Source organism: Sphaeramia orbicularis, chromosome 9 (assembly GCF_902148855.1).
Source record: "Sphaeramia orbicularis chromosome 9, fSphaOr1.1, whole genome shotgun sequence".
NCBI lineage: Eukaryota > Metazoa > Chordata > Actinopteri > Kurtiformes > Apogonidae > Sphaeramia > Sphaeramia orbicularis.
In genome coordinates, this window is record NC_043965.1 from 2,850,604 (window position 1) to 2,876,820 (window position 26,217).

A 26,217-nucleotide genomic window follows, 5' to 3' on the forward strand; every position below is an offset into this window, starting at 1 on the left:
GTTTTACGATGTGCCTAAGTTCGTAATAAACACTCCCTGAGATGTTTCAGGTTGTTTCAACACATTTTTCAGATGGTCACCAAGGCACTGAAAATGGAAGTTTCATAAGGTTATAGCATGATGTCCAAAAATGTTCGTTTTGGAAATATTTTAAGAGATGCTTAAAAAGTGTTTTACGGTGTTGCTAAGTTCATAATAAACACTCCCAGAGATTTTTCAGGTTGTTTCAACACCTTTTTCAGATGGTCACCAAGAGGCTGAAAATGGAATTTTCATTAGGCTATAGCATGACGTCCAAATATGGTCATTTTGGACATATTTAAAGAGATGCTTAAAAACTGTGTTACGATGTTGCTAAGTTCATAATAAACACTCCCAGAGATGTTTCAGGTTGTTTCAAGACCTTTTTCAGATGGTCACCAAGAGGCTGAAAATGGAATTTTCATAAGGCTATAGCATGACGTCCAAAAATGGTCATTTTGGACATATTCTAGAACACCCTAAAAAAGTGTTTTAGGACGTTCCCAAGTTCATAATAAACACTCCCTGAGATGTTTAAGGTATTTTCAAAACCTTTTTCAGATGGTCACTCAGAGGCTCAAAATGGAATTTTCATAAGGCTATAGCATGACGTCCAAAAATGGTCATTTTGGAAATATTTTAAGAGATGCTTAAAAAGTGTTTTACGATGGTGCTAAGTTCATGATAAACACTCCCTGAGATGTTTCAGGTTGTTTCAACACCTTTTATAGATGGTCACCCAGAGGCTCAAAATGGAATTTTCATAAGGCTACAGCATGACGTCCAAAAATGGTCATTTTGGAAATATTTTAAGAGAGGCTGAAAAAGTGTTTTACGATGTTCCTAAGTTCGTAATAAACACTCCCTGAGATGTTTCAGGTTGTTTCAACACATTTTTCAGATGGTCACCAAGAGGCTGAAAATGGAATATTCATAAGGCTATAGCATGACGTCCAAAAATGGTCATTTTGGAAATATTTTAAGAGATGCTTAAAAAGTGTTTTACGATGGTGCTAAGTTCATAATATACACTCCCAGAGATGTTTCAGGTTGTTTCAACACCTTTTTCAGATGGTCACCAAGAAGCTGAAAATGGAATTTTTATAAGGCTATTGCATGACGTCCAAAAATGGTCATTTTGGACATATTCTAAAAGACCCTAAAAAAGAGTTTTAGGACGTTCCTAAGTTCATAATAAACACTCCCTGAGGTGTGTCAGGTATTTTCAACACCTTTTAAAGATGGTCACCCTGAGGCTGAAAATGGAATTTTCATAAGGCTGTAGCATGACGTCCAAAAATGGTCATTTTGGACACGTTTTACTAAACACTAAAAAACTATTTTAAGATGTTCCTAAGTTCATAAAACACACTCCCAGAGATGTTTCAGGTTGTTTCAATACCTTTTTCAGATGGTCACCCAGAGGCTGAAAATGGAATTTTCATAAGGCTATAGCATGATGTCCAAAAATGGTCATTTTGGACATATTCTAGAACACCCTAAAAAAGTGTTTTAGGACGTTCCTAAGTTCATAATAAACACTCCCTGAGATGTTTCAGGTATTTTCAAAACCTTTTTCAGATGGTCACTCAGAGGCTCAAAATGGAATTTTCATAAGGCTATAGCATGACGTCCAAAAATGGTCATTTTGGAAATATTTTAAGAGATGCTTAAAAAGTGTTTTACGATGGTGCTAAGTTCATAATATACACTTCCTGAGATGTTTCAGGTTGTTTCAACACCTTTTTCAGATGGTCACCAAGAAGCTGAAAATGGAATTTTTATAAGGCTATTGCATGACGTCCAAATATGGTCATTTTGGACATATTTTAATAGATGCTTAAAAAGTGTTTTAGGACATTCCTAAGTTCATAATAAACACTCCCTGGGATGTTTCAGGTTGTTTCAACACCTTTTTCAGATGGTCCCCCAGAGGCTGAAAATGGAATTTTCATAAGGCTATAGCATGACGTCCAAAAATGGTCATTTTGGACACTTTTTAATAAACACTCAAAAACTGTTTTAAGATGTTCCTAAGTTCATAATAAACACTCCCAGAGATGTTTCAGGTTGTTTCAAGACCTTTTTCAGATGGTCACCAAGAGGCTGAAAATGAAATTTTCATAAGCATATTGCATGATGTCCAAATATGGTCATTTTGGACATATTCTAAAAGACCCTCAAAAAGTGTTTTAGGACGTTCCTAAGTTCATAGCAAACACTCCCAGAGATGTTTCAGGTTGTTTAAACACCTTTTTCAGATGGTCACCAAGAGGTTCAAAATGGAATTTTCATGAGGCTATAGCATGATGTCCAAATATGGTCATTTTGGACACATTTTAATAAACACTCAAAAATCTTTTTAAGATGTTCCTAAGTTCATAATAAACACTCCCAGAGATGTTTCAGATTGTTTCAACACCTTTTTCAGATGGTCACCAAGACACTGAAAATGAAATTTTCATAAGGCTATAGCATGACGTCAAAAAATGTTCATTTTGGACATATTTAAAGAGATGCTTAAAAACTGTGTTACGATGTTGCTAAGTTCATAATAAAAACTCCCAGAGATGTTTCAGGTTGTTTCAACACCTTTTTCAGATGGTCACCAAGAGGCTGAAAATGAAATTTTCATAAGGCTATAGCATGACGTCCAAATATGGTCATTTTGGACATATTTTAATAGATGCTAAAAAAGTGTTTTAGGACATTCCTAAGTTCATAATAAACACTCCCTGGGATGTTTCAGGTTGTTTCAACACCTTTTTCAGATGATCCCCCAGAGGCTGAAAATGTAATTTTCATAAGGCTATAGCATGACGTCCAAAAATGGTCATTTTGGACATATTCTAAAAGACCCTAAAAAAGAGTTTTAGGACGTTCCTAAGTTCATAATAAACACTCCCTGAGGTGTGTCAGGTATTTTCAACACCTTTTAAAGATGGTCACCCTGAGGCTGAAAATGGAATTTTCATAAGGCTATAGCATGATGTCCAAAAATGGTCATTTTGGACATATTCTAGAACACCCTAAAAAAGTGTTTTAGGACGTTCCTAAGTTCATAATAAACACTCCCTGAGATGTTTCAGGTATTTTCAAAACCTTTTTCAGATGGTCACTCAGAGGCTCAAAATGGAATTTTCATAAGGCTATAGCATGACGTCCAAAAATGGTCATTTTGGAAATATTTTAAGAGATGCTTAAAAAGTGTTTTACGATGGTACTAAGTTCATAATAAACACTTCCTGAGATGTTTCAGGTTGTTTCAACACCTTTTATAGATGGTCACCCAGAGGCTCAAAATGGAATTTTCATAAGACTATAGCATGACGTCCAAAAATGGTCATTTTGGAAATATTTTAAGAGAGGCTGAAAAAGTGTTTTACGATGTGCCAAAGTTCGTAATAAACACTCCCTGAGATGTTTCAGGTTGTTTCAACACATTTTTCAGATGGTCACCAAGGCACTGAAAATGGAAGTTTCATAGGGTTATATAGCATGATGTCCAAAAATGTTCGTTTTGGAAATATTTTAAGAGATGCTTAAAAAGTGTTTTACGGTGTTGCTAAGTTCATAATAAACACTCCCAGAGATTTTTCAGGTTGTTTCAACACCTTTTTCAGATGGTCACCAAGAGGCTGAAAATGGAATTTTCATTAGGCTATAGCATGACGTCCAAATATGGTCATTTTGGACATATTTTAAGAGATGCTTAAAAAGTGTTTTACGATGGTGCTAAGTTCATGATAAACACTCCCAGAGATGTTTCAGGTTGTTTCAACACCTTTTTCAGATGGTCACCAAGACACTGAAAATGGAATTTTCACAAGGCTATAGCATGACGTCCAAAAATGGTCATTTTGGACACTTTTTAATAAAAGCTTAAAAACTGTTTTAAGATGTTCCTAAGTTCATAATAAACACTCCCAGAGATGTTTCAGGTTGTTTCAAGACCTTTTTCAGATGGTCACCAAGAGGCTGAAAATGGAATTTTCATAAGGCTATAGCATGACGTCCAAAAATGGTCATTTTGGACATATTTCTAGACCACCCTAAAAAAGTGTTTTAGGACGTTCCCAAGTTCATAATAAACACTCCCTGATGATGTTTAAGATTTTTCAAAACCTTTTTCAGATGGTCCCTCAGAGGCTCAAAATGGAATTTTCATAAGGCTATAGCATGACGTCCAAAAATGGTCATTTTGGAAATATTTAAGAGATGCTTAAAAAGTGTTTTACGATGGTGCTAAGTTCCTGATAAACACTCCCTGAGATGTTTCAGGTTGTTTCAACCCTTTATAGATGGTCACCCAGAGGCTCAAAATGGAATTTTCATAAGGCTACAGCATGACGTCCAAAATGGTCATTTTGGACACGTTTTAATAAACACTCAAAAACTGTTTTAAGATGTTCCTAAGTTCATAATAAACACTCCCAGAGATGTTTCAGGTTGTTTCAAGACCTTTTTCAGATGGTCACCAAGAAGCTGAAAATGGAATTTTTATAAGGCTATTGCATGACGTCCAAATATGGTCATTTTGGACATATTTTAATAGATGCTTAAAAAGTGTTTTAGGACATTCCTAAGTTCATAATAAACACTCCCTGGGATGTTTCAGGTTGTTTCAACACCTTTTTCAGATGGTCACCCAGAGGCTGAAAATGGAATTTTCATAAGGCTATAGCATGATGTCCAAAAATGGTCATTTTGGACATATTCTAGAACACCCTAAAAAGTGTTTTAGGACGTTCCTAAGTTCATAATAAACACTCCCTGAGATGTTTCAGGTATTTTCAAAACCTTTTTCAGATGGTCACTCAGAGGCTCAAAATGGAATTTTCATAAGGCTATAGCATGACGTCCAAAAATGGTCATTTTGGACACGTTTTAATAAACACTAAAAACTATTTTAAGATGTTCCTAAGTTCATTAAAACACACTCCCAGAGATGTTTCAGGTTGTTTCAATACCTTTTTCAGATGGTCACCCAGAGGCTGAAAATGGAATTTTCATAAGGCTATAGCATGATGTCCAAAATGGTCATTTTGGACATATTCTAGAACACCCTAAAAAAGTGTTTTAGGACGTTCCTAAGTTCATAATAAACACTCCCTGAGATGTTTCAGGTATTTTCAAAACCTTTTTCAGATGGTCACTCAGAGGCTCAAAATGGAATTTTCATAAGGCTATAGCATGACGTCCAAAATGGTCATTTTGGAATATTTTAAGAGATGCTTAAAAAGTGTTTTACGATGGTGCTAAGTTCATAATATACACTTCCTGAGATGTTTCAGGTTGTTTCAACACCTTTTTCAGATGGTCACCAAGAAGCTGAAAATGGAATTTTTATAAGGCTATTGCATGACGTCCAAATATGGTCATTTTGGACATATTTTAATAGATGCTTAAAAGTGTTTTAGGACATTCCTAAGTTCATAATAAACACTCCCTGGGATGTTTGAGGTTGTTTCAACACCTTTTTCAGATGGTCACCCAGAGGCTGAAAATGGAATTTTCATAAGGCTATAGCATGATGTCCAAAAATGGTCATTTTGGACATATTCTAGAACACCCTAAAAAAGTGTTTTAGGACGTTCCTAAGTTCATAATAAACACTCCCTGAGATGTTTCAGGTATTTTCAAAACCTTTTTCAGATGGTCACTCAGAGGCTCAAAATGGAATTTTCATAAGGCTATAGCATGACGTCCAAAAATGGTCATTTTGGAAATATTTTAAGAGATGCTTAAAAAGTGTTTTACGATGGTGCTAAGTTCATAATAAACACTTCCTGAGATGTTTCAGGTTGTTTCAACACCTTTTATAGATGGTCACCCAGAGGCTCAAAATGGAATTTTCATAAGACTATAGCATGACGTCCAAAAATGGTCATTTTGGAAATATTTTAAGAGAGGCTGAAAAAGTGTTTTATGATGTACCTAAGTTCGTAATAAACACTCCCTGAGATGTTTCAGGTTGTTTCAACACATTTTTCAGATGGTCACCAAGAGGCTGAAAATGGAATATTCATAAGGCTATAGCATGACGTCCAAAAATGGTCATTTTGGAAATATTTTAAGAGATGCTTAAAAAGTGTTTTACGATGGTGCTAAGTTCATAATACACACTCCCAGAGATGTTTCAGGTTGTTTCAACACCTTTTTCAGATGGTCACCAAGAAGCTGAAAATGGAATTGTTATAAGGCTATTGCACGACGTCCAAATATGGTCATTTTGGACATATTTTAATAGATGCTTAAAAAGTGTTTTAGGACATTCCTAAGTTCATAATAAACACTCCCTGGGATGTTTCAGGTTGTTTCAACACCTTTTTCAGATGGTCCCCCAGAGGCTGAAAATGGAATTTTCATAAGGCTATAGCATGACGTCCAAAAATGGTCATTTTGGACACTTTTTAATAAACACTCAAAAACTGTTTTAAGATGTTCCTAAGTTCATAATAAACACTCCCAGAGATGTTTCAGGTTGTTTCAAGACCTTTTTCAGATGGTCACCAAGAGGCTGAAAATGGAATTTTCATAAGGCTATAGCATGACGTCCAAAAATGGTCATTTTGGACATATTCTAAAAGACCCTAAAAAAGTGTTTTAGGACGTTCCCAAGTTCATAATAAACACTCCCTGAGATGTTTCAGGTATTTTCAAAACCTTTTTCAGATGGTCACTCAGAGGCTCAAAATGGAATTTTCATAAGGCTATAGCATGACGTCCAAAAATGGTCATTTTGGAAATATTTTAAGAGATGCTTAAAAAGTGTTTTACGATGGTGCTAAGTTCATGACAAACACTCCCTGAGATGTTTCAGGTTGTTTCAACACCTTTTATAGATGGTCACCCAGAGGCTCAAAATGGAATTTTCATAAGGCTACAGCATGACGTCCAAAAATGGTCATTTTGGAAATATTTTAAGAGAGGCTGAAAAAGTGTTTTACGATGTTCCTAAGTTCGTAATAAACACTCCCTGAGATGTTTCAGGTTCTTTCAACACATTTTTCAGATGGTCACCAAGAGGCTGAAAATGGAATATTCATAAGGCTATAGCATGACGTCCAAAAATGGTCATTTTGGAAATATTTTAAGAGATGCTTAAAAAGTGTTTTACGATGGTGCTAAGTTCATAATACACACTCCCAGAGATGTTTCTGGTTGTTTCAACACCTTTTTCAGATGGTCACCAAGAAGCTGAAAATGGAATTTTTATAAGGCTATTGCACGACGTCCAAATATGGTCATTTTGGACATATTTTAATAGATGCTTAAAAAGTGTTTTAGGACATTCCTAAGTTCATAATAAACACTCCCTGGGATGTTTCAGGTTGTTTCAACACCTTTTTCAGATGGTCCCCCAGAGGCTGAAAATGGAATTTTCATAAGGCTATAGCATGACGTCCAAAAATGGTCATTTTGGACACTTTTTAATAAACACTCAAAAACTGTTTTAAGATGTTCCTAAGTTCATAATAAACACTCCCAGAGATGTTTCAGGTTGTTTCAAGACCTTTTTCAGATGGTCACCAAGAGGCTGAAAATGGAATTTTCATAAGGCTATAGCATGACGTCCAAAAATGGTCATTTTGGACATATTCTAAAAGACCCTAAAAAAGTGTTTTAGGACGTTCCCAAGTTCATAATAAACACTCCCAGAGATGTTTCAGGTATTTTCAAAACCTTTTTCAGATGGTCACCAAGAAGCTGAAAATGGAATTTTCATGAGGCTATTGCATGACGTCCAAATATGGTCATTTTGGACATATTCTAAAAGACCCTCAAAAAGTGTTGTACGACGTTCCTAAGTTCATAGCAAAAACTCCCTGAGATATTTCAGGTTGTTTCAACACCTTTTTCAGATGGCCACCCAGAGGCAAAAAATGAAATTTTCATAATGCTATAGCATGACGTCCAAAAATGGTCATTTTGGACATATTCTAAAAGACCCTAAAAAAGTGTTTTAGGACGTTCCTAAGTTCATAGTAAACACTTCCTCAGATTTTTCAGGTTGTTTCAACACCTTTTTCAGATGGTCACCAAGAGGCTGGAAGTGGAATTTTCATAAGGCTATAGCATGACGTCCAAAAATGGTCATTTTGGAAATATTTTAAGAGATGCTTAAAAAGTGTTTTACGATGGTGCTAAGTTCATGATAAACACTCCCTGAGATGTTTCAGGTTGTTTCAACACCTTTTATAGATGGTCACCCAGAGGCTCAAAATGGAATTTTCATAAGGCTACAGCATGACGTCCAAAAATGGTCATTTTGGAAATATTTTAAGAGAGGCTGAAAAAGTGTTTTACGATGTTCCTAAGTTCGTAATAAACACTCCCAGAGATGTTTCAGGTTGTTTCAACACATTTTTCAGATGGTCACCAAGAGGCTGAAAATGGAATATTCATAAGGCTATAGCATGACGTCCAAAAATGGTCATTTTGGAAATATTTTAAGAGATGCTTAAAAAGTGTTTTACGATGGTGCTAAGTTCATAATACACACTCCCAGAGATGTTTCAGGTTGTTTCAACACCTTTTTCAGATGGTCACCAAGAGGCTGAAAATGGAATTTTCATAAGGCTATAGCATGACGTCCAAAAATGGTCATTTTGGACACTTTTTAATAAACACTCAAAAACTGTTTTAAGATGTTCCTAAGTTCATAATAAACACTCCCAGAGATGTTTCAGGTTGTTTCAAGACCTTTTTCAGATGGTCACCAAGAGGCTGAAAATGAAATTTTCATAAGCCTATTGCATGATGTCCAAATATGGTCATTTTGGACATATTCTAAAAGACCCTCAAAAAGTGTTTTAGGACGTTCCTAAGTTCATAGCAAACACTCGCTGAGATGTTTCAGGTATTTTCAACACCTTTTTCAGATGGTCACCAAGAGGTTCAAAATGGAATTTTCATAAGGCTATAGCATGACGTCAAAATATGTTCATTTTGGACATATTTAAAGAGATGCTTAAAAACTGTGTTACGATGTTGCTAAGTTCATAATAAAAACTCCCAGACATATTTCAGGTTGTTTCAACACCTTTTTCAGATGGTCACCAAGAGGCTGAAAATGAAATTTTCATAAGGCTATAGCATGACGTCCAAATATGGTCATTTTGGACATATTTTAATAGATGCTAAAAAAGTGATTTAGGACATTCCTAAGTTCATAATAAACACTCCCTGGGATGTTTCAGGTTGTTTCAACACCTTTTTCAGATGATCCCCCAGAGGCTGAAAATGGAATTTTCATAAGGCTATAGCATGACGTCCGAAAATGGTCATTTTGGACATATTCTAAAAGACCCTAAAAAAGATTTTTAGTACGTTCCTAAGTTCATAATAAACACTCCCTGAGGTGTGTCAGGTATTTTCAACACCTTTTAAAGATGGTCACCCTGAGGCTGAAAATGGAATTTTCATAAGGCTATAGCATGATGTCCAAAAATGGTCATTTTGGACACGTTTTACTAAACACTAAAAAACTATTTTAAGATGTTCCTAAGTTCATAAAACACACTCCCAGAGATGTTTCAGGTTGTTTCAATACCTTTTTCAGATGGTCACCCAGAGGCTGAAAATGGAATTTTCATAAGGCTATAGCATGATGTCCAAAAATGGTCATTTTGGACATATTCTAGAACACCCTAAAAAAGTGTTTTAGGACGTTCCTAAGTTCATAATAAACACTCCCTGAGATGTTTCAGGTATTTTCAAAACCTTTTTCAGATGGTCACTCAGAGGCTCAAAATGGAATTTTCATAAGGCTATAGCATGACGTCCAAAAATGGTCATTTTGGACATATTTAAAGAGATGCTTAAAAACCGTGTTACGGTGTTGCTAAGTTCATAATAAACACTCCCAGAGATGTTTCAGGTTGTTTCAAGACCTTTTTCAGATGGTCACCCAGAGGCTCAAAGTGGAATTTTCATAAGGCTATAGCATGACGTCCAAATATGGTCATTTTGGACATATTTTAATAGATGCTTAAAAAGTGTTTTAGGACATTCCTAAGTTCATAATAAACACTCCCTGGGATGTTTCAGGTTGTTTCAACACCTTTTTCAGATGGTCTCCCAGAGGCGGAAAATGGAATTTTCATAAGGCTATAGCATGACGCCCAAAAATGGTCATTTTGGACATATTCTAAAAGACCCTAAAAAAGTGTTTTAGGACGTTCCTAAGTTCATAGTAAACACTTCCTGAGATGTTTCAGGTTGTTTCAATACCTTTTTCAGATGGTCACCAAGAGGCTGGAAATGGAATTTTCATAAGGCTATAGCATGACGTCCAAAAATGGTAATTTTGGACATATTTAAAGAGATGCTTAAAAACTGTCCTACGGTGTTGCTAAGTTCATAATAAAAACTTCCTGAGATGTTTCAGGTATTTTCAACACCTTTTTCAGATGGTCACCCAGAGGCTCAAAATGGAATTTTCATAAGGCTATTGCATGACGTCCAAAAATGGTCATTTTGGACATATTCTAAAAGACCCTAAAAAAGTGTTTTAGGACATTCCTACATTCATAATAAATACTCCCTGAGATGTTTCAGGTTGTTTCAAAACCTTTTTCAGATGGTCACCCAGAGGCTGAAAAGGGAATTTTCATAAGGCTGTAGAATGTCGTCCAAAAATGGTCATTTTGGAAATATTCTAAAAGACCCTAAAAAAGTGTTTTAGGACATTCCTACATTCATAATAAATACTCCTTGAGAGGTTTCAGGGTGTTTCAAAACCTTTTTACAGATGGTCACCCAGAGGCTGAAAAGGGAAATTTTATAAGGCTTTTTCTTGACGTCCAAAAATGGTCATTTTGGAAATATTCTAAAAGACCCTTAAAAAGTGATTTAGGACGTTCCTAAGTTCATAATAAACACTCCCTGAGGTTTTTCAGGTATTTTCAACACCTTTTTGAGATGGTCACCCAGACGCTCAAAATGTAATTTTCATAAGGCTATAGCATGACGTCCAAAAATGGTCATTTTGGACATATTCTAAAAGACCCTAAAAAAGTGTTTCAGGACATTCCTAAGTTCAGAGCAAACACTCCCTGAGATGTTTCAGGTTGTTTCAATACCTTTTTCAGATGGTCACCCAGAGGCTGGAAATGGAATTTTCATAAGGCTATCGCATGATTTCCAAAAATGGTCATTTTGGACATGTTTTAATAAACACTCAAAAACTGTTTTAAGATGTTCCTAAGTTCATAATAAACACTCCCAGAGTCGTTTCAGGTTGTTTCAACTCCTTTTTCAGATGGTCACCAAGAGGCTGACAATGGAATTTTCATATAGCTATAGCATGACGTCCAAAAATGTTCATTTTGGATATATTCTAAAAGACCCTTAAAAAGTGATTTAGGACGTTCCTAAGTTCATAATAAACACTCCCGGAGATTTTTCAGGTATTTTCAAAACCTTTTAAAGATGGTCACCCAGAGGCTCAAAATGGAATTTTCATAAGTCTATGGCATGACGTCCAAAAATGGTCATTTTGGAAAAATTTTAAGAGATGCTTAAAAAGTGTTTTACGATGGTGCTAAGTTCATAATAAACACTTCCTGAGATGTTTCAGGGTGTTTCAAGACCTTTTTCAGATGGTCACCCAGAGGCTCAAAATGGAATTTTCATAAGGCTATAGCATGACGTCCAAATATGGTCATTTTGGACATATTTTAATAGATGCTTAAAAAGTGTTTTAGGACATTCCTAAGTTCATAATAAACACTCCCTGGGATGTTTCAGGTTGTTTCAACACCTTTTTCAGATGGTCACCCAGAGGCTGAAAATGGAATTTTCATAAGGCTATAGCATGACGTCCAAAAATGGTCATTTTGGACACATTTTAATAAACACTCAAAAACTGTTTTAAGATGTTCCTAAGTTCATAATAAACACTCCCAGAGATGTTTCAGGTTGTTTCAACACCTTTTTCAGATGGTCACCAAGAGGCTCAAAATGGAATTTTCATAAGTCTATGGCATGACGTCCAAAAATGGTCATTTTGGAAAAATTTTAAGAGATGCTTAAAAAGTGTTTTACGATGGTGCTAAGTTCATAATAAACACTTCCCGAGATGTTTCAGGGTGTTTTCAACACCTTTTTGAGATGGTCACCCAGAGGCTGAAAATGGAATTTTCATAAGGCTATAGCATGACGTCCAAAAATGGTCATTTTGGACATATTCTAAAAGACCCTAAAAAAGTGTTTTAGGACATTCCTAAGTTCATAATAAACACTCCCTGAGATGTTTCAGGTATTTTCAACACCTTTTTCAGATGGTCACCAAGAGGCTGAAAATGGAATTTTCATAAGGCTATAGCATGACGTCCAAAAATGGTCATTTTGGAAATATTTTAAGAGATGCTTAAAAAGTGTTTTACGATGGTGCTAAGTTCGTAATAAACCCTCCCTGAGATGTTTCAGGTTGTTTCAACACATTTTTCAGATGGTCACCAATAGGCGGAAAATGGAATTTTCATAAGGCTATAGCATGACGTCCAAAAATGGTCATTTTGGACATATTCTAAAAGACCCTAAAAAAGTGTTTTAGGACGTTCCTAAGTTCATAATAAACACTCCCTGGGATGTTTCAGAGTGTTTGAACACCTTTTTGAGATGGTCACCCAGAGGCCCAAAATGGAATTTTCATAAGGCTATTGCATGACGTCCAAAAATGGTCATTTTGGACATATTCTAAAAGACCCTAAAAAAGTGTTTTAGGACGTTCCTAAGTTCATAGCAAACACTCCCTGAGATGTTTCAGGTATTTTCAACACCTTTTTCAGATCGTCACCCAAAGGCTGAAAATGGAATTTTCATAAGGCTATAGCATGATGTCCAAAAATGGTCATTTTGGACATATTTAAAGAGATGCTTAAAAACTGTGTTACGATGTTGCTAAGTTCATCATAAACACTTCCTGAGATGTTTCAGGTTGTTTCAACACCTTTTTCAGATGGTCACCCAGAGGCTCAAAATGGAATTTTCATAAGGCTATTGCATGACATCCAAATATGGTCATTTTGGACATATTTTAATAGATGCTTAAAAAGGGTTTTAGGACATTCCTAAGTTCATAATAAACACTCCCTGGGATGTTTCAGAGTGTTTGAACACCTTTTTGAGATGGTCACGCAGAGGCCCAAAATGGAATTTTCATAAGGCTATTGCATGACGTCCAAAAATGGTCATTTTGGACATATTTTAATAAATGCTAAAAAAGTGTTGTAAGACGTTGCTAAGTTCATAATAAACACTCCCTGAGATGTTTCAGGTTGTTTCAACACCTTTTTCAGATGGTCACCAAGAGGCTGAAAATGGAATTTTCATAAGGCTATAGCATGACGTCCAAAAATGGTCATTTTGGACATATTCTAAAAGACCCTCAAAAAGTGTTTCAGGACGTTCCTAAGTTCATAGCAAACACTCCCTGAGATGTTTCAGGTATTTTCAACACCTTTTTCAGATGGTCACCAAGAGGCTGGAAATGGAATTTTCATAAGGCTATAGCATGATGTCCAAAAATGGTCATTTTGGACACATTTTAATAAACACTCAAAAACTGTTTTAAGATGTTCCTAAGTTCATAATAAACACTCCCAGAGATGTTTCAGGTTGTTTCAACACCTTTTTCAGATGGTCACCAAGAGGCTGAAAATGGAATTTTCATAAGGCTATAGTATGACGTCCAAATATGGTCATTTTGGATATATTCTAAAAGACCCTTAAAAAGTGATTTAGGACATTCCTAAGTTCATAATAAACACTCCCTGAGATGTTTCACATATTTTCAAAACCTTTTAAAGATGGTCACCCAGAGTCTCAAAATGGAATTTTCATAAGGCTATAGCATGATGTCCAAAAATGGTCATTTTTGACACATTTTAATAAACACTCAACAACTACTTTAAGATGTTCCTAAGTTCATAATAAACACTCCCTGAGATTTTTCACGTATTTTCAAAACCTTTTTCAGATGGTCACCCCGAGGCTCAAAATGGAATTTTCGTAAGGCTATTGCATGATGTCCAAAAATGGTCATTTTGGACATATTTTAATAAATTCTAAAAAAAGTGTATTACGACGTTGCTAAGCTCATAATAAACACTCCCTGAGATGTTTCAGGTTGTTTCAACACCTTTTTCAGATGGTCACCAAGAGGCTGAAAATGGAATTTTCATAAGGCTATAGAATGACGTCCAAAAATGGTCATTTTAGACATATTCTAAAAGACCCTTAAAAAGTGATTTAGGACGTTCCTAAGTTCATAATAAACACTCCCTGAGATGTTTCACGTATTTTCAAAACCTTTTAAAGATGGTCACCCAGAGTCTCAAAATGGAATTTTCATAAAGTTATAGCATGATGTCCAAAAATGGTCATTTTGGACACATTTTAATAAACACTCAAAAACTACTTTAAGATGTTCCTAAGTTCATAATAAACACTCCCTGAGATTTTTCACGTATTTTCAAAACCTTTTTCAGATGGTCATCCAGAGGCTCAAAATAGAGTTTTAATAAGGCTATTGCATGACGTCCAAAAATGGTCATTTTGGACATATTTTAATAAATTCTAAAAAAGTGTATTACGACATTGCTAAGTTCATAATAAACACTCCCTGAGATGTTTCAGGTTGTTTCAACACCTTTTTCAGATGGTCACCAAGAGGCTGAAAATGGAATTTTCATAAGGCTATAGAAGGACGTCCAAAAATGGTCATTTTGGACATATTCTAAAAGACCCTTTAAAAGTGTTTTAGGACGTTCCTAAGTTAATAATAAACACCCCCTGAGATTTTTCAGGTATTTTCAAAATCTTTTATAGATGGTCACCCAGAGGCTCAAAATGGAATTTTCATAAGGCTTTAGTATGACGTCCAAAAATGGTCATTTCGGACATATTCTAAAAGACCCTTAAAAAGTGTTTTAGGACGTTCCTAAGTTAATAATAAACACCCCCTGAGATTTTTCAGGTATTTTCAAAATCTTTTATAGATGGTCACCCAGAGGCTCAAAATGGAATTTTCATAAGGCTTTAGTATGACGTCCAAAAATGGTCATTTCGGACATATTCTAAAAGACCCTTAAAAAGTGTTTTAGGACGTTCCTAAGTTAATCATAAACACTCCCTTAGATGTTTCAGGTATTTTCAACACCTTTTTCAGATGGTCACCCAGAGGCTGAAAATGGAATTTTCATAAGGCTATAGCATGATGTCCAAAAATGGTCATTTTTGACATATTTTAATAAATGCTTAAAAAAGGTTTAAGGACGTTCCTATGCTCATAATAAACACTCCCTGAGATGTTTCAGGTTGTTTCAACACCTTTTTCAGATGGTCACCAAGAGGCTGAAAATGGAATTTTCATAAGGCCAAAAATGACGTCCAAAAATGGTCATTTTGGACACATTTTAATAAACACTCAAAAACTACTTTAAGATGTTCCTAAGTTCTTTGTACATGCACCCTGAGATGTTTCAGGTATTTTCAACACCTTATTCAGATGGTCAACCAGAGGCTCAAATTTAAATTTTCATAAGGCTATAGCATGACGTCCAAACATGGTCATTTTAGACATATTTTAATAAGTGCTTAAAAAGTGTTTTAGGACGTTCCCAAGTTCATAATAAACAGTCCCTGGGATGTTTCAGAGTGTTTCAACACCTTTTTCAGATAACCACCCAGAGGCTCAAAATGGAATTTTCATAAGGCTATAGTATGACGTCCAAAAGTGTTCATTATGGACATATTTTAATAAATGCTTAAAAAGTGTTTTAGGATGTTCCTACGTTCATAATGAAAACTTCCTGAGATGTTTTAGGGTGTTTACATACCTTTTTCAGATGGTCCCCAAGAAGCTCAAAATGGAATTTTCATAAGGGTATAGCATGGCGTCCAAAAATGGTCATTTTGGACATATTTTAAGAGACCCTCAAAAAGTGTTTTTAGATTTTCCTAAGTTCATAATAACCACTCCCTGAGATGTTTCAAGTATTTTCAACACCTTTTATATAGATTGTCACCCTGAGGCTCCTAATGGAATTTTCATAAGGTCGTAGCATGACGTCCAAAAATGGTTATTTTGGACATATTTTAATGGATGCTTAAAAAGTGTTTTAGGACATTCCTAAGTTCATAATAAACACTCCCTTAGATTTTTCAGGTGTTTTCAACACATTTTTCAGATGGTCCCCCAGAGGCTTAAAATTGAATTTTCATAAGGCTTTAGCATGACGTCCAAAAATGGTCATTTTGGACACATTTTAATAAACCCTCAAAAAGTTTTTTAGATGTTCTTAAGTTCATAATAACCACTCCCTGAGATGTTTCAAGTATTTTCAACACCTTTTATATAGATTATCACCCTGAGGCTCCTAATGGAATTTTCATAAAGTTTTAGCATGACGTCCAAAAATGGTCATTTTGGACATATTTTAGTAAATGCTGATAAAGTGTTTTAGGACGTTCCTACGTTCATAATAAAAACTTCCTGAGATGTTTCAGGGTGTTCATATACCTTTTTCAGATGGTCACCCAGAGGCTGAAAATGGAATTTTAATAAGGCTATATAGCATGACGTCCAAATTTGGTCGTTTTGGACATATTTTAATAAATGTTTAAAAAGTGTTTTAGGACGATCCATAGTTCATCATAAACAATCCCTGAGATGTTTCAGGTTGTTTCAACACCTTTTTCAGATGGTTACCAAGAGGCTCAAAATCGAATTTTCATAAGGCTATAGCATGGCGTCCAAAAATGGTCATTTTGGACATATTTTAATAAACCCTCAAAAAGTGTTTTAAAATGTTTCTAGTTCATAATAAACACTCCCTGAGATGTTTCAGGTGTTTTCAACAATTTTTTCAGATGGTCACCCAGAGGGTCAAAATAGAATTTTATAAGGCTATAGCATGACGTCCAAAAATGGTCATTTTGGACATATTTTAATAAACCCTCAAAAAGTGTTTTAAAATGTTCCTAGTTCATAATAAACACTCCCTGAGATTTTTCAGGTTTTTTCAACAATTTTTTCAGATGGTCACCCAGAGGGTCAAAATAGAATTTTATAAGGCTATAGCATGACGTCCAAAAATGGTCATTTTGGAAATATTTTAATAGATGCTTAAAATTTTTTTTTAGGACATTCCAAAGTTCATAATAAACACTCCCTGAGACGTTTTAGGTGTTTTCAACATCTTCTTTAGATTTCCACGCACAGGCTCAAAATGGAATTTTCGTAAGGCTATAGCCTGACGTCCTAAAAGTCACATGAACAAGGTAAGCCAGAAATTGTACGAAACTGAATAAAAAAAATAATCAACCCATGCAGTGTGAGAAGTGACAATAGATGGAAACACAGGGTTTATATATTTATTTATATTTATATATTGCAGTGACAGACATATTCAGCCCTTGATGTCCTACTTTCTTCCCAAACCCGTCGATAAGCTTTGTCTATTCGCTGTTGTCCAATTAACATAGAGTTCATCCGGGATTTTCAAGATTTTCATTTTTTTAAACCAGTAACTGATCGTTCTGTTGGTTCTGAGGAGCAGTTTTCTGAAATCACACAGTATGTGAGCTCTTTGTAGTATGGAAATGCTGATTATCTCCTATAAATCACACATTTGAAGTCAGTGTTTCTGCCCTTTTTATTGACGATAAGCTTATGTCGGTCCGATCCCAAAGCTGCGCTCAGTCTCACATCCACCAATGATTAATTGGTTTTCCCAGTGTTTGTCTGTGACGCCTGTCTGAGCAGGCCTGCAGCACATTCCATCGACAGGCTCCCAACAATGATGGCAGGAGGCCAAAGCTGATTCATCTGCAGCGCTCGGACCCACAAAACCACAAACAAAACAATAATCCAGGTCACTGCCTCCCGCCCTGAACCTGATACAGACCTGAGGCTGCAGACCATCTGGAGAGAGGCTTCAGAATATGAGAGAAAACACTCACACAGACTGGCTTTATTTACAGGAAAAACAGCTGCCACGAGCATCTGATCCACGAAGGCTATCAATACATGGAAATAATAGGTGTAAAATACAGTATTCATAGGATAAAATGTACAAAAACTAGTGAAATGAACAAAATACTAGAAAAATAGGGGAAAATTAACCAATAAACATTCAAATATGGCATAAAAGTGAACAAATCCTCCGGAGAAAATGAGGAATAATACTTGAAAAATGAGGAGAATTCATCTTTTCATAACATCCATAACCCTGTATTTATTCTGTTAACCCTAAAAATAAAACCCAACCAAACAAAAAACAAACAAAAAAATCTACTGATCTAAACTTTTTAATACCTGTTGATCCACTAATCCTATCAATACATGGAAATAATTGGTGTCAAATACAGTTCTTCATCTTTTCATGGTCATCAGATATGATCCATTCAGAGGCTCAGACGTTCAGAGGTTCCGTAGTTACCATGGAAACACTGTCATCTTCTACAACATTAGTGTAATGTCAGTTTTCCATTCATCAAAAATGCAATGATTTGTTTATTTATTATCACGAGATGACACGAGCAGTCATTCCATAAACATGACGACAAACGTAAATATCACATTTATTTACAGATATATTCATTATTATTGTATTACGTAGTAAAATAAAATAGAATAAAATAAAATTAAGAAATAAAATGGTTTGAATGTCCATGATGCCTCTGCAAGAAAAGGACACAATTATGAAACAGAATAAAATAAAATAAAATAAAATAAAAAATAAAATAAAATAAAATAAAATAGTTTGAATGTCTATGATACCTTTCCAGGAAGAAGATTTGTGATATAATTGAGGAAAAAATATGAGATATTTTGTTGAAGCAGCTCTTGTTGTACAAGTAACATTGTTGTATTTCTTTTGTTTGTTTTTTTGTTAAATCTGTGTATTTGGTGTTTTCCATACTGGGTTGCAAAATGATTAGAAGTACACATTATAAAAAAAGGTAAATATGCAAATAAATTAAAATAATAATAAGTGAACCACACTTTCAACTTCCTCAAGTGTTTCAGAAGCAACTTATTTCAGGAGTTAATGAAAATTTACTTTGAATCACATTAGTACACTTATTTATTTGGCTTACATCTCATAATAAATGCACTTTTGTAGTCTTTTGGAATCTATCTATCTATTATGCTAATAAAATAAAATAAAATAAAATAAAATAAAATGGTGTTATGTATGATGCCTCTGCAGGAACAGGAATAAATTATAAAATAAAATAAAATAAAATAAAATAAAATAAAATAAAGTAAAATAAAATAAAATAAAATAAAATAAAATAAAATAAAATAAAATAAAATAAAATGGTGTTATGCATGATGCCTCTGCAGGAACAGGAATAAATTATAAAATAAAATAAAATAAAATAAAATGGTGTTATGCATGATGCCTCTGCAGGAACAGGAATAAATCATAAAATAAAATAAAATAAAATAAAATAAAATAAAATAAAATAAAATGGTGTTATGCATGATGCCTCTGCAGGAACAGGAATAAATCATAAAATAAAATAAAATAAAATGGTGTTATGCATGATGCCTCTGCAGGAACAGGAATAAATCATAAAATAAAATAAAATAAAATGGTGTTATGCATGATGCCTCTGCAGGAACAGGAATAAATTATAAAATAAAATAAAATAAAATGGTGTTATGCATGATGCCTCTGTAGGAACAGGAATAAATCATAAAATAAAATAAAATAAAATAAAATGGTGTTATGCATGATGCCTCTGCAGGAACAGGAATAAATCATAAAATAAAATAAAATAAAATAAAATAAAATAAAATAAAATAAAATAAAATAAAATGGTGTTATGCATGATGCCTCTGCAGGAACAGGAATAAATCATAAAATAAAATAAAATAAAATAAAATAAAATGGTGTTATGCATGATGCCTCTGCAGGAACAGGAATAAATCATAAAATAAAATAAAATAAAATAAAATAAAATAAAATGGTGTTATGCATGATGCCTCTGCAGGAACAGGAATAAATCATAAAATAAAATAAAATAAAATAAAATAAAATAAAATAAAATAAAATAAAATAAAATGGTGTTATGCATGATGCCTCTGCAGGAACAGGAATAAATCATAAAATAAAATAAAATAAAATGGTGTTATGCATGATGCCTCTGCAGGAACAGGAATAAATTATAAAATAAAATAAAATAGTTTTAATTAGTATGATGCTTCTGTAGGGACCACAAATGTAGATGAATCTGAGCAAAAACACAAACATAAACTAAAAACTATAATAAAACCATAAAAAACACTTTTAAAGACATTTAAATATAACAACAGAGGCAGATGTATCAGTTTTATTCACTAAAAATAAAAAACTCGGAGTCGACGTCGTTCACGTGACCCGTCAATCATCGACGTTCGGTCCCCGCGCACTCGGGAGCGCGCGTCGGCGCCGAGGAAACAGCGCGAGAGGGAGTCACAGGGAGGATGAGGATGGAGATGAGGATGAGGATGAGGATGAGGATGCTGCTGCTGCTGCCGGGGCTGGTGTCCGTGGACTGGTGGTGTTTCTGATGCTCCCATGTGCCCACGCGACGCCTCTTCTTCTTCTTCTGCTCCTAAACTGTGCTCGTGAGGTCGCGAGGAGGCTTTGAAACCTGAACAGGTGAGTGGAGAAGCAAGCGGAACACGCGCGCGGATTCATCTGTGAAGGAGAAGAAGAATGACGAGGCATCGGAAGTTGAGGCGCACGAGAATTTTTATTTATTTATTTATTTATTTATTTATTATTAAGGAAACTTACTCGGACTCACGATTTATTGTGTGTTTAATGTCTGAAAATTTCTGGGGGAAAAATCTGATGCGTTTGTGAAAAATCAAAACTGTGGGAATTTTTAGAGTTGTAGCATCAAAACAAAAAGACTTAAAAATGAGAAATTGAAGAAGAAGAGGAAGAAGAAGAAGAATGACGAGGCATCGGAAGATGAAGCGCACGATAATCTTATTTATTTATTTATTTATTATTAAGAAAACTTGCTCAGACTTGCGAATTAATGTGTTTAATGTCTGAAAAATTCTGGAAAAAAACAAAAACAAAACAAAACTTTGATGCGTTTGTGGACTAATCAAAACTGAGGGGATTTTTAAACTTGAAGCGTCAAAACAAAAAACACAAAAAAATGAAATGAATCTTCTAAATGGTGAAAACAAGCGGTGAAAATGGAGTCAGACGGTATGATTTTCAGCTGGAAGTGTGTGTTGAGGTCAGAGCTGCATCACAACAGGAATGTGATGAATGAAGTCCGCTGTGTGTGTGAGTGGGTGAGCGGCCCACACTGCAAAAAAACAAAAAACAAAACCCACAGCACTGTTCTCAGACATTTCTGCACATGTGCACTGGTACTGCAGAAGGCCAGTCCACTACAGCCCATGAAGGTTGTAAAAGTTATTGTGATGAACTCTAGTGTTTCCATGCGCTGCGTTTCCTTCCTGTGATCCCATCAGAGCACACAGGGAGTGACTGTGGATGTAATAGAATACTTCCTGCCTCCTGAATAATAAATGGACAAGACACATTCACTGACCATTACGTACTGATTTGCTCTCGCTGTCTCCCCTTTTCGTCTTTCTCCGGTTTTCTCTCCTCACAGCGTCAGCGTTTTTTGTCTGAAACCTCACTCCGGCTTCCTCCCTCCGACAGATCTTTAATGTCAGGTTTTTGTGAATTAAATGTGGAAAATGTGCATCATATCAGCACAGATGGAGACAGATGGGAGACTGGATTTAACCCTTTAGAGCAGGGCTGTCCAACTCATTTTAGTCCAGGGGTCCACATACAGCCTAATATGATCTGAAGTGGGCCGGATCATTAAAATAGTAACATAATAATACATAAATAATATCAGTTCCAAAATTTGTATGTCTAATTTCTATGTTTTAGTGTGAAAAAAGTACGATTATATGATCAAAATTTTTACATCTACAAACTATCCTTTAAAAAAATGTGGAAAAACATGAACAACCACAATCAAAATGAAATTTATTGAGAAAAAAAAAGTGCAATTTTTACAATTTATGCTATTATGTGGCCTCATCTTCTCATTTTTACATGTTCATTACAACATACAGATGACAGTGGATCTACAAATACACCAAACATTTATTAACAGACAGAATATTGGCACAATTACTCAGAAATCTCTTAAGACATTTCAGGTTGTTCATATTTGTTCAGGTTTTTCACATTTTTTGTAAAAGGCCAGTCTGTAAATGTAACCATTTTTGTGTAATTTTACTCTTTTTACACTAAAACACAGAGGAATATTTGCAGTTTTCATTATTTATAGGCTATTATGATAATATTTTACTGATTCTGACCCACTTGAAATCTAATTGGACTGTATGTGTCTGTACATGGAACCTGGATTAAAATGATTTTAACACCATTGATTGTTAATATTTTAAGTATAATTTTTGAATTTTACAAATTCATCTCGCAGGGCCGGATTGGACCCTTTGGTGGGCCGGTTTTGGCCCCTGGGCCTCATGTTTGACACCTGTGCTTTAGAGGAAACTCATACAAATACTCTGAAATACAAGATGTGTGTTATTGGAGGACAGACCTAGACTTTATTACTTTGGTGAAATTTTTCAAAATGTTTTATGTCATGTAGAAAATCAAGGTCAATGAAGTTACCATATTTGGTTGCTTACCTGTAAGTGACAAAAAAATAAAAAATCCAAGAAGTATATATGCAAAAATACAAGAAAAACTCATGTAAGGTGAAAAGAACATGTACTTTAACGCTGCGGGAGACTTTCATGAGCAGTTTTTCCTCAGATCTGTCCATCCTCAGTCCTGTCCTCAGTGTCATGAATCTGTAAGTCTGTCTGTCAGTACTCAGCTGAATCTCTCTCATCACAGTGAACAGTTTCTTAGTTCCATCCACCAGAAACAAACCATGTGTTTACAAACAGAGCTGGGAGGGAACTCGGGCATCTGAGGAATTTTGTCGCGACGTGCATTGTGGGAAAGGGAGGTTTGAGCAGCTGCCTGACAGCAGCAGCAGCGCAGCCATATGATATTAGATGGATGAAACAAACACGACGCGGAAACGGCGGAAACAGCGGAAACAGCTGGAGGAATATGCATAGAGGGAAGGGAGCTCCTGCCGTTTCTGTGTCGTGTCTGTAGCAGCTGCTGCTGTCAGGCAGCTATGCAAGCCTTCGTTTCCCACAATGCACGTCACGACAAAATTCCTCAGATGCCCGAGTTCCCTCCCGACTCTGTTTGTAAACACATGGTTTGTTTCTGGTGGATGGAACTAAGAAACTGTTCACCGTAATGAGAGAGATTCAGCTGAGTACTGACAGACAGACTGACAGATTCATGAAACTGAGGACAGTGGCGGCACCAAGGGGGGGCATGCCCCCCAGTCACAACCTTTGCCCCCCCAGTTGACCCCCACCCAGATTTGGGCAAATCTTTGGGAAAATTTGGGCAACGAAGAAATATGAAAAATCTGTCAATGAAAGCGTACGTAACACATTTTGATCCACTTATAACAGAACCAGGCAGACAGTCTGGCAAACACATGGAAAAGCGAAAATAGTGGAAGGCCTGACAGAGCTTGTTGAATATAAAGCTACAGTTTTGAACTCATTTAAATGCCACTGGTACTTCCATGATATCAAAGGTTTTTTTTATTCTCTTTTATATGAATAATTGAATCGCATCCATTTTTCTGTTTGAAAATGGGATGATAAATTATACTTGTATCTTTTGTGATATTGGCGATATGTGATATATGCGCAAATTTTTTTTTGTCCACCCCCCCAACATTTTCTTTGCCCTCCAGTTGCCCCCCCACTTTTAAAATCCTGGTGCCGCCACTGACTGAGGAAATGACTGAGGTTTGACAGATTTGATGAAAAACTGGTCACAAAAGTCTGCCGCAGCTTTAGAACATTAGAACATCACTTTTTTCTCCAACTGTGGGGTGGGCCCCCTAGGGGAGGTGTGAAGGCTTGCCGGGGGGGCATGGTATCACTCTTGGATGTTTTTTGTTCCTTCAAGTTAGAACAGGGGTCACCAGTCCTGGTCATCGAAGGCCGGTATCCTGCATGTTCCAGGTGTTTCCCTCTCCCAACACCTGATTCAAAGGATAAACTTATCATCAAGTTCTGCAGAAGACTGAGAATGGCCGTCAGGTGTGTTGGAAGAGGGAAACATCTGAAACATGCAGGATACCGGCCTTCAATGACCAGGACTGGTGACCCCTGAATTAGAACATGCATCAGGTTGAGCTAATGTTTTAGCGTTGGAGCACCCTGGACTCATTTTAGGGACGTCTACTGCCATGGTGATCTGTCACTAGACTGGACAAAGAGTTTAGGTTTGGACAATGGACAAGGACTGGGCTGGAAAAGAAAAACATGGGACCTGTTTGTGTTTTTGATCAGTTTGGACTTTAATGTTCTGAGATGTGTAATGGAAACGGGCTCAGTGACCCACTGATACTGGTCAAATGTTCATCTTTGTTACCAAAATATTTTTGTTCTTAAAAAAAAAAAGTTACTTCATTGTCATAGTTGTAAGATAATTGCACATTTCCTATTTTTATTTGGAAAAATATTGTCTCAGGGGGCAGTCTGGTTGAGTTTATTTGTATTATTCAAGTAAAAATCGAAGTTATTACCTCTGCCGAGGAATGGCAGATGTTATGTTTTCACTGGGATTTGTCTGTTGGCAAGATAACTCAAAAAATTACAAAGGATTTTGATGAAATTTTCAGGAAATGTTGATACTGGCACAAGGAACAAATGATTAAATTTTGGTGGTGATCTGGGGTGGTGGACTGATCTGCCCTGGTGGAGGTCTGCGCTCTCTGAGGGCTTTTCTAGTTTTTAATCTGAACAAAAAATTATTCAAGGAAAAGCAAAAAAGTATTGTTTCAATGTTGATGTTTTTTTCACTAAAAGTTATAGTTGCACCACTTGTATAATACTGCTGGAGTCGAGGGGGCTTGGATCATTCTGGTCCTCCAAACGGGGGTCTAACAGTAAAAGACTGAGACCCTCTGCTCTGTTCTGTTTGTTCTCAGGTGTTAAAATGGGGAACGGTTCGATGAAATCCAAGCGTTACAAACACGCCGACGGTTCTGCCTCGGCCTCCAACGGCCGGGCCCACAAAGACCACGGCTGCAGGTCGAAGAACTCGTCCCTGGACTCGCTGAGAGCCCGGGTGGAGGAGCTGGAGCGAGAAGGGAAGAGGAAGGACGAGGAGCTGGTGTCCAAGGAGGCGCAGATTAAAGGTCTGCAGGAGCAGCTGCTCAAACAGACGCGAGCGCTGGCCGAGCTCAGCGAGGAGCTGCACAACAAGTGCGTCCAGCTCAACAAGCTCCAGGACGTCATGAAGAACCAGACCGGGCTGGGGGCGGGGCCAGGGGCGGGGCTACCGTCACGGCCGCCGTCGGTCAAAGGCGGCGGCAGCAGGAGCAGCCCCAACCTGAGCGTCCGCATCAAGGAGACCATCAACCGCAGGAAAGGGGCCAAGGCGGGGGTCTCGGCTGAGCCCACGTCCAGAACCTACGACTCCAGCAGCCTGCCCAAGTTCTCCTTCGAGAAGGCCCGGGTACCGAAGGACGCAAGGTGAGTCCAGTCTGAACCTGACTGAACCTGAAGGATCTGAGTCTGGAAACTGACCCCAACATTTGACCCTTTAACCCACAGGTGTCAAACATATGGCCTGGGGGCCAAAACCGGCCCGCCAAAGGGTCCAGTCTGGCCCCTGGGATGAATTTGTGAAATACAGAAATTACACTGAAGAGATGAACAATCAAGGATGTTAGAATCATTTTAGGTCAGTTCAATCTAAAGTGGGTCAGAACCAGTAAAATACAATCAGAATAACCCATAAATAATGAAAACTACACATTTTTCTCTTTGTTGTGCAAAAAAAAAAAAAATTACACAAAAATGTTTACATTTACAGACTAACCTTTTGCAAAAAATGTGAAGAACCTGAAATTTGTTAAAGGTGCAGGAGACGTTCGTGACCAGTTTTTCCTCAGATCTGTCCATCCTCAGTCAAACCTCAGTGTCATGAATCTGTCAGTCTGTCTGTCAGTACTCAGCTGAATCTCTCTCATTACAGTGAACAGTTTCTTAGTTCCATCCACCAGAAACAAACCATG

At 36.3% G+C, this 26,217-nt stretch overlaps 1 protein-coding gene across 1 annotated transcript in view; it reads left to right on the forward strand.

Moving 5' to 3' along the window:
* Positions 1 to 20,542: 20,542 nt before the first annotated feature.
* prkg2 (protein kinase cGMP-dependent 2) overlaps positions 20,543 to 26,217 on the forward strand; it is a 75,876-nt gene continuing 70,201 nt past the window's right edge. Inside the window, exons 1-2 of the mRNA XM_030144465.1 lie at positions 20,543 to 20,687; positions 25,126 to 25,672. Coding sequence (XP_030000325.1) covers positions 25,134 to 25,672 — 539 coding nt within the window. The 5' untranslated portion in view covers positions 20,543 to 20,687; positions 25,126 to 25,133. The remainder of the gene's footprint in view (positions 20,688 to 25,125; positions 25,673 to 26,217) is intronic.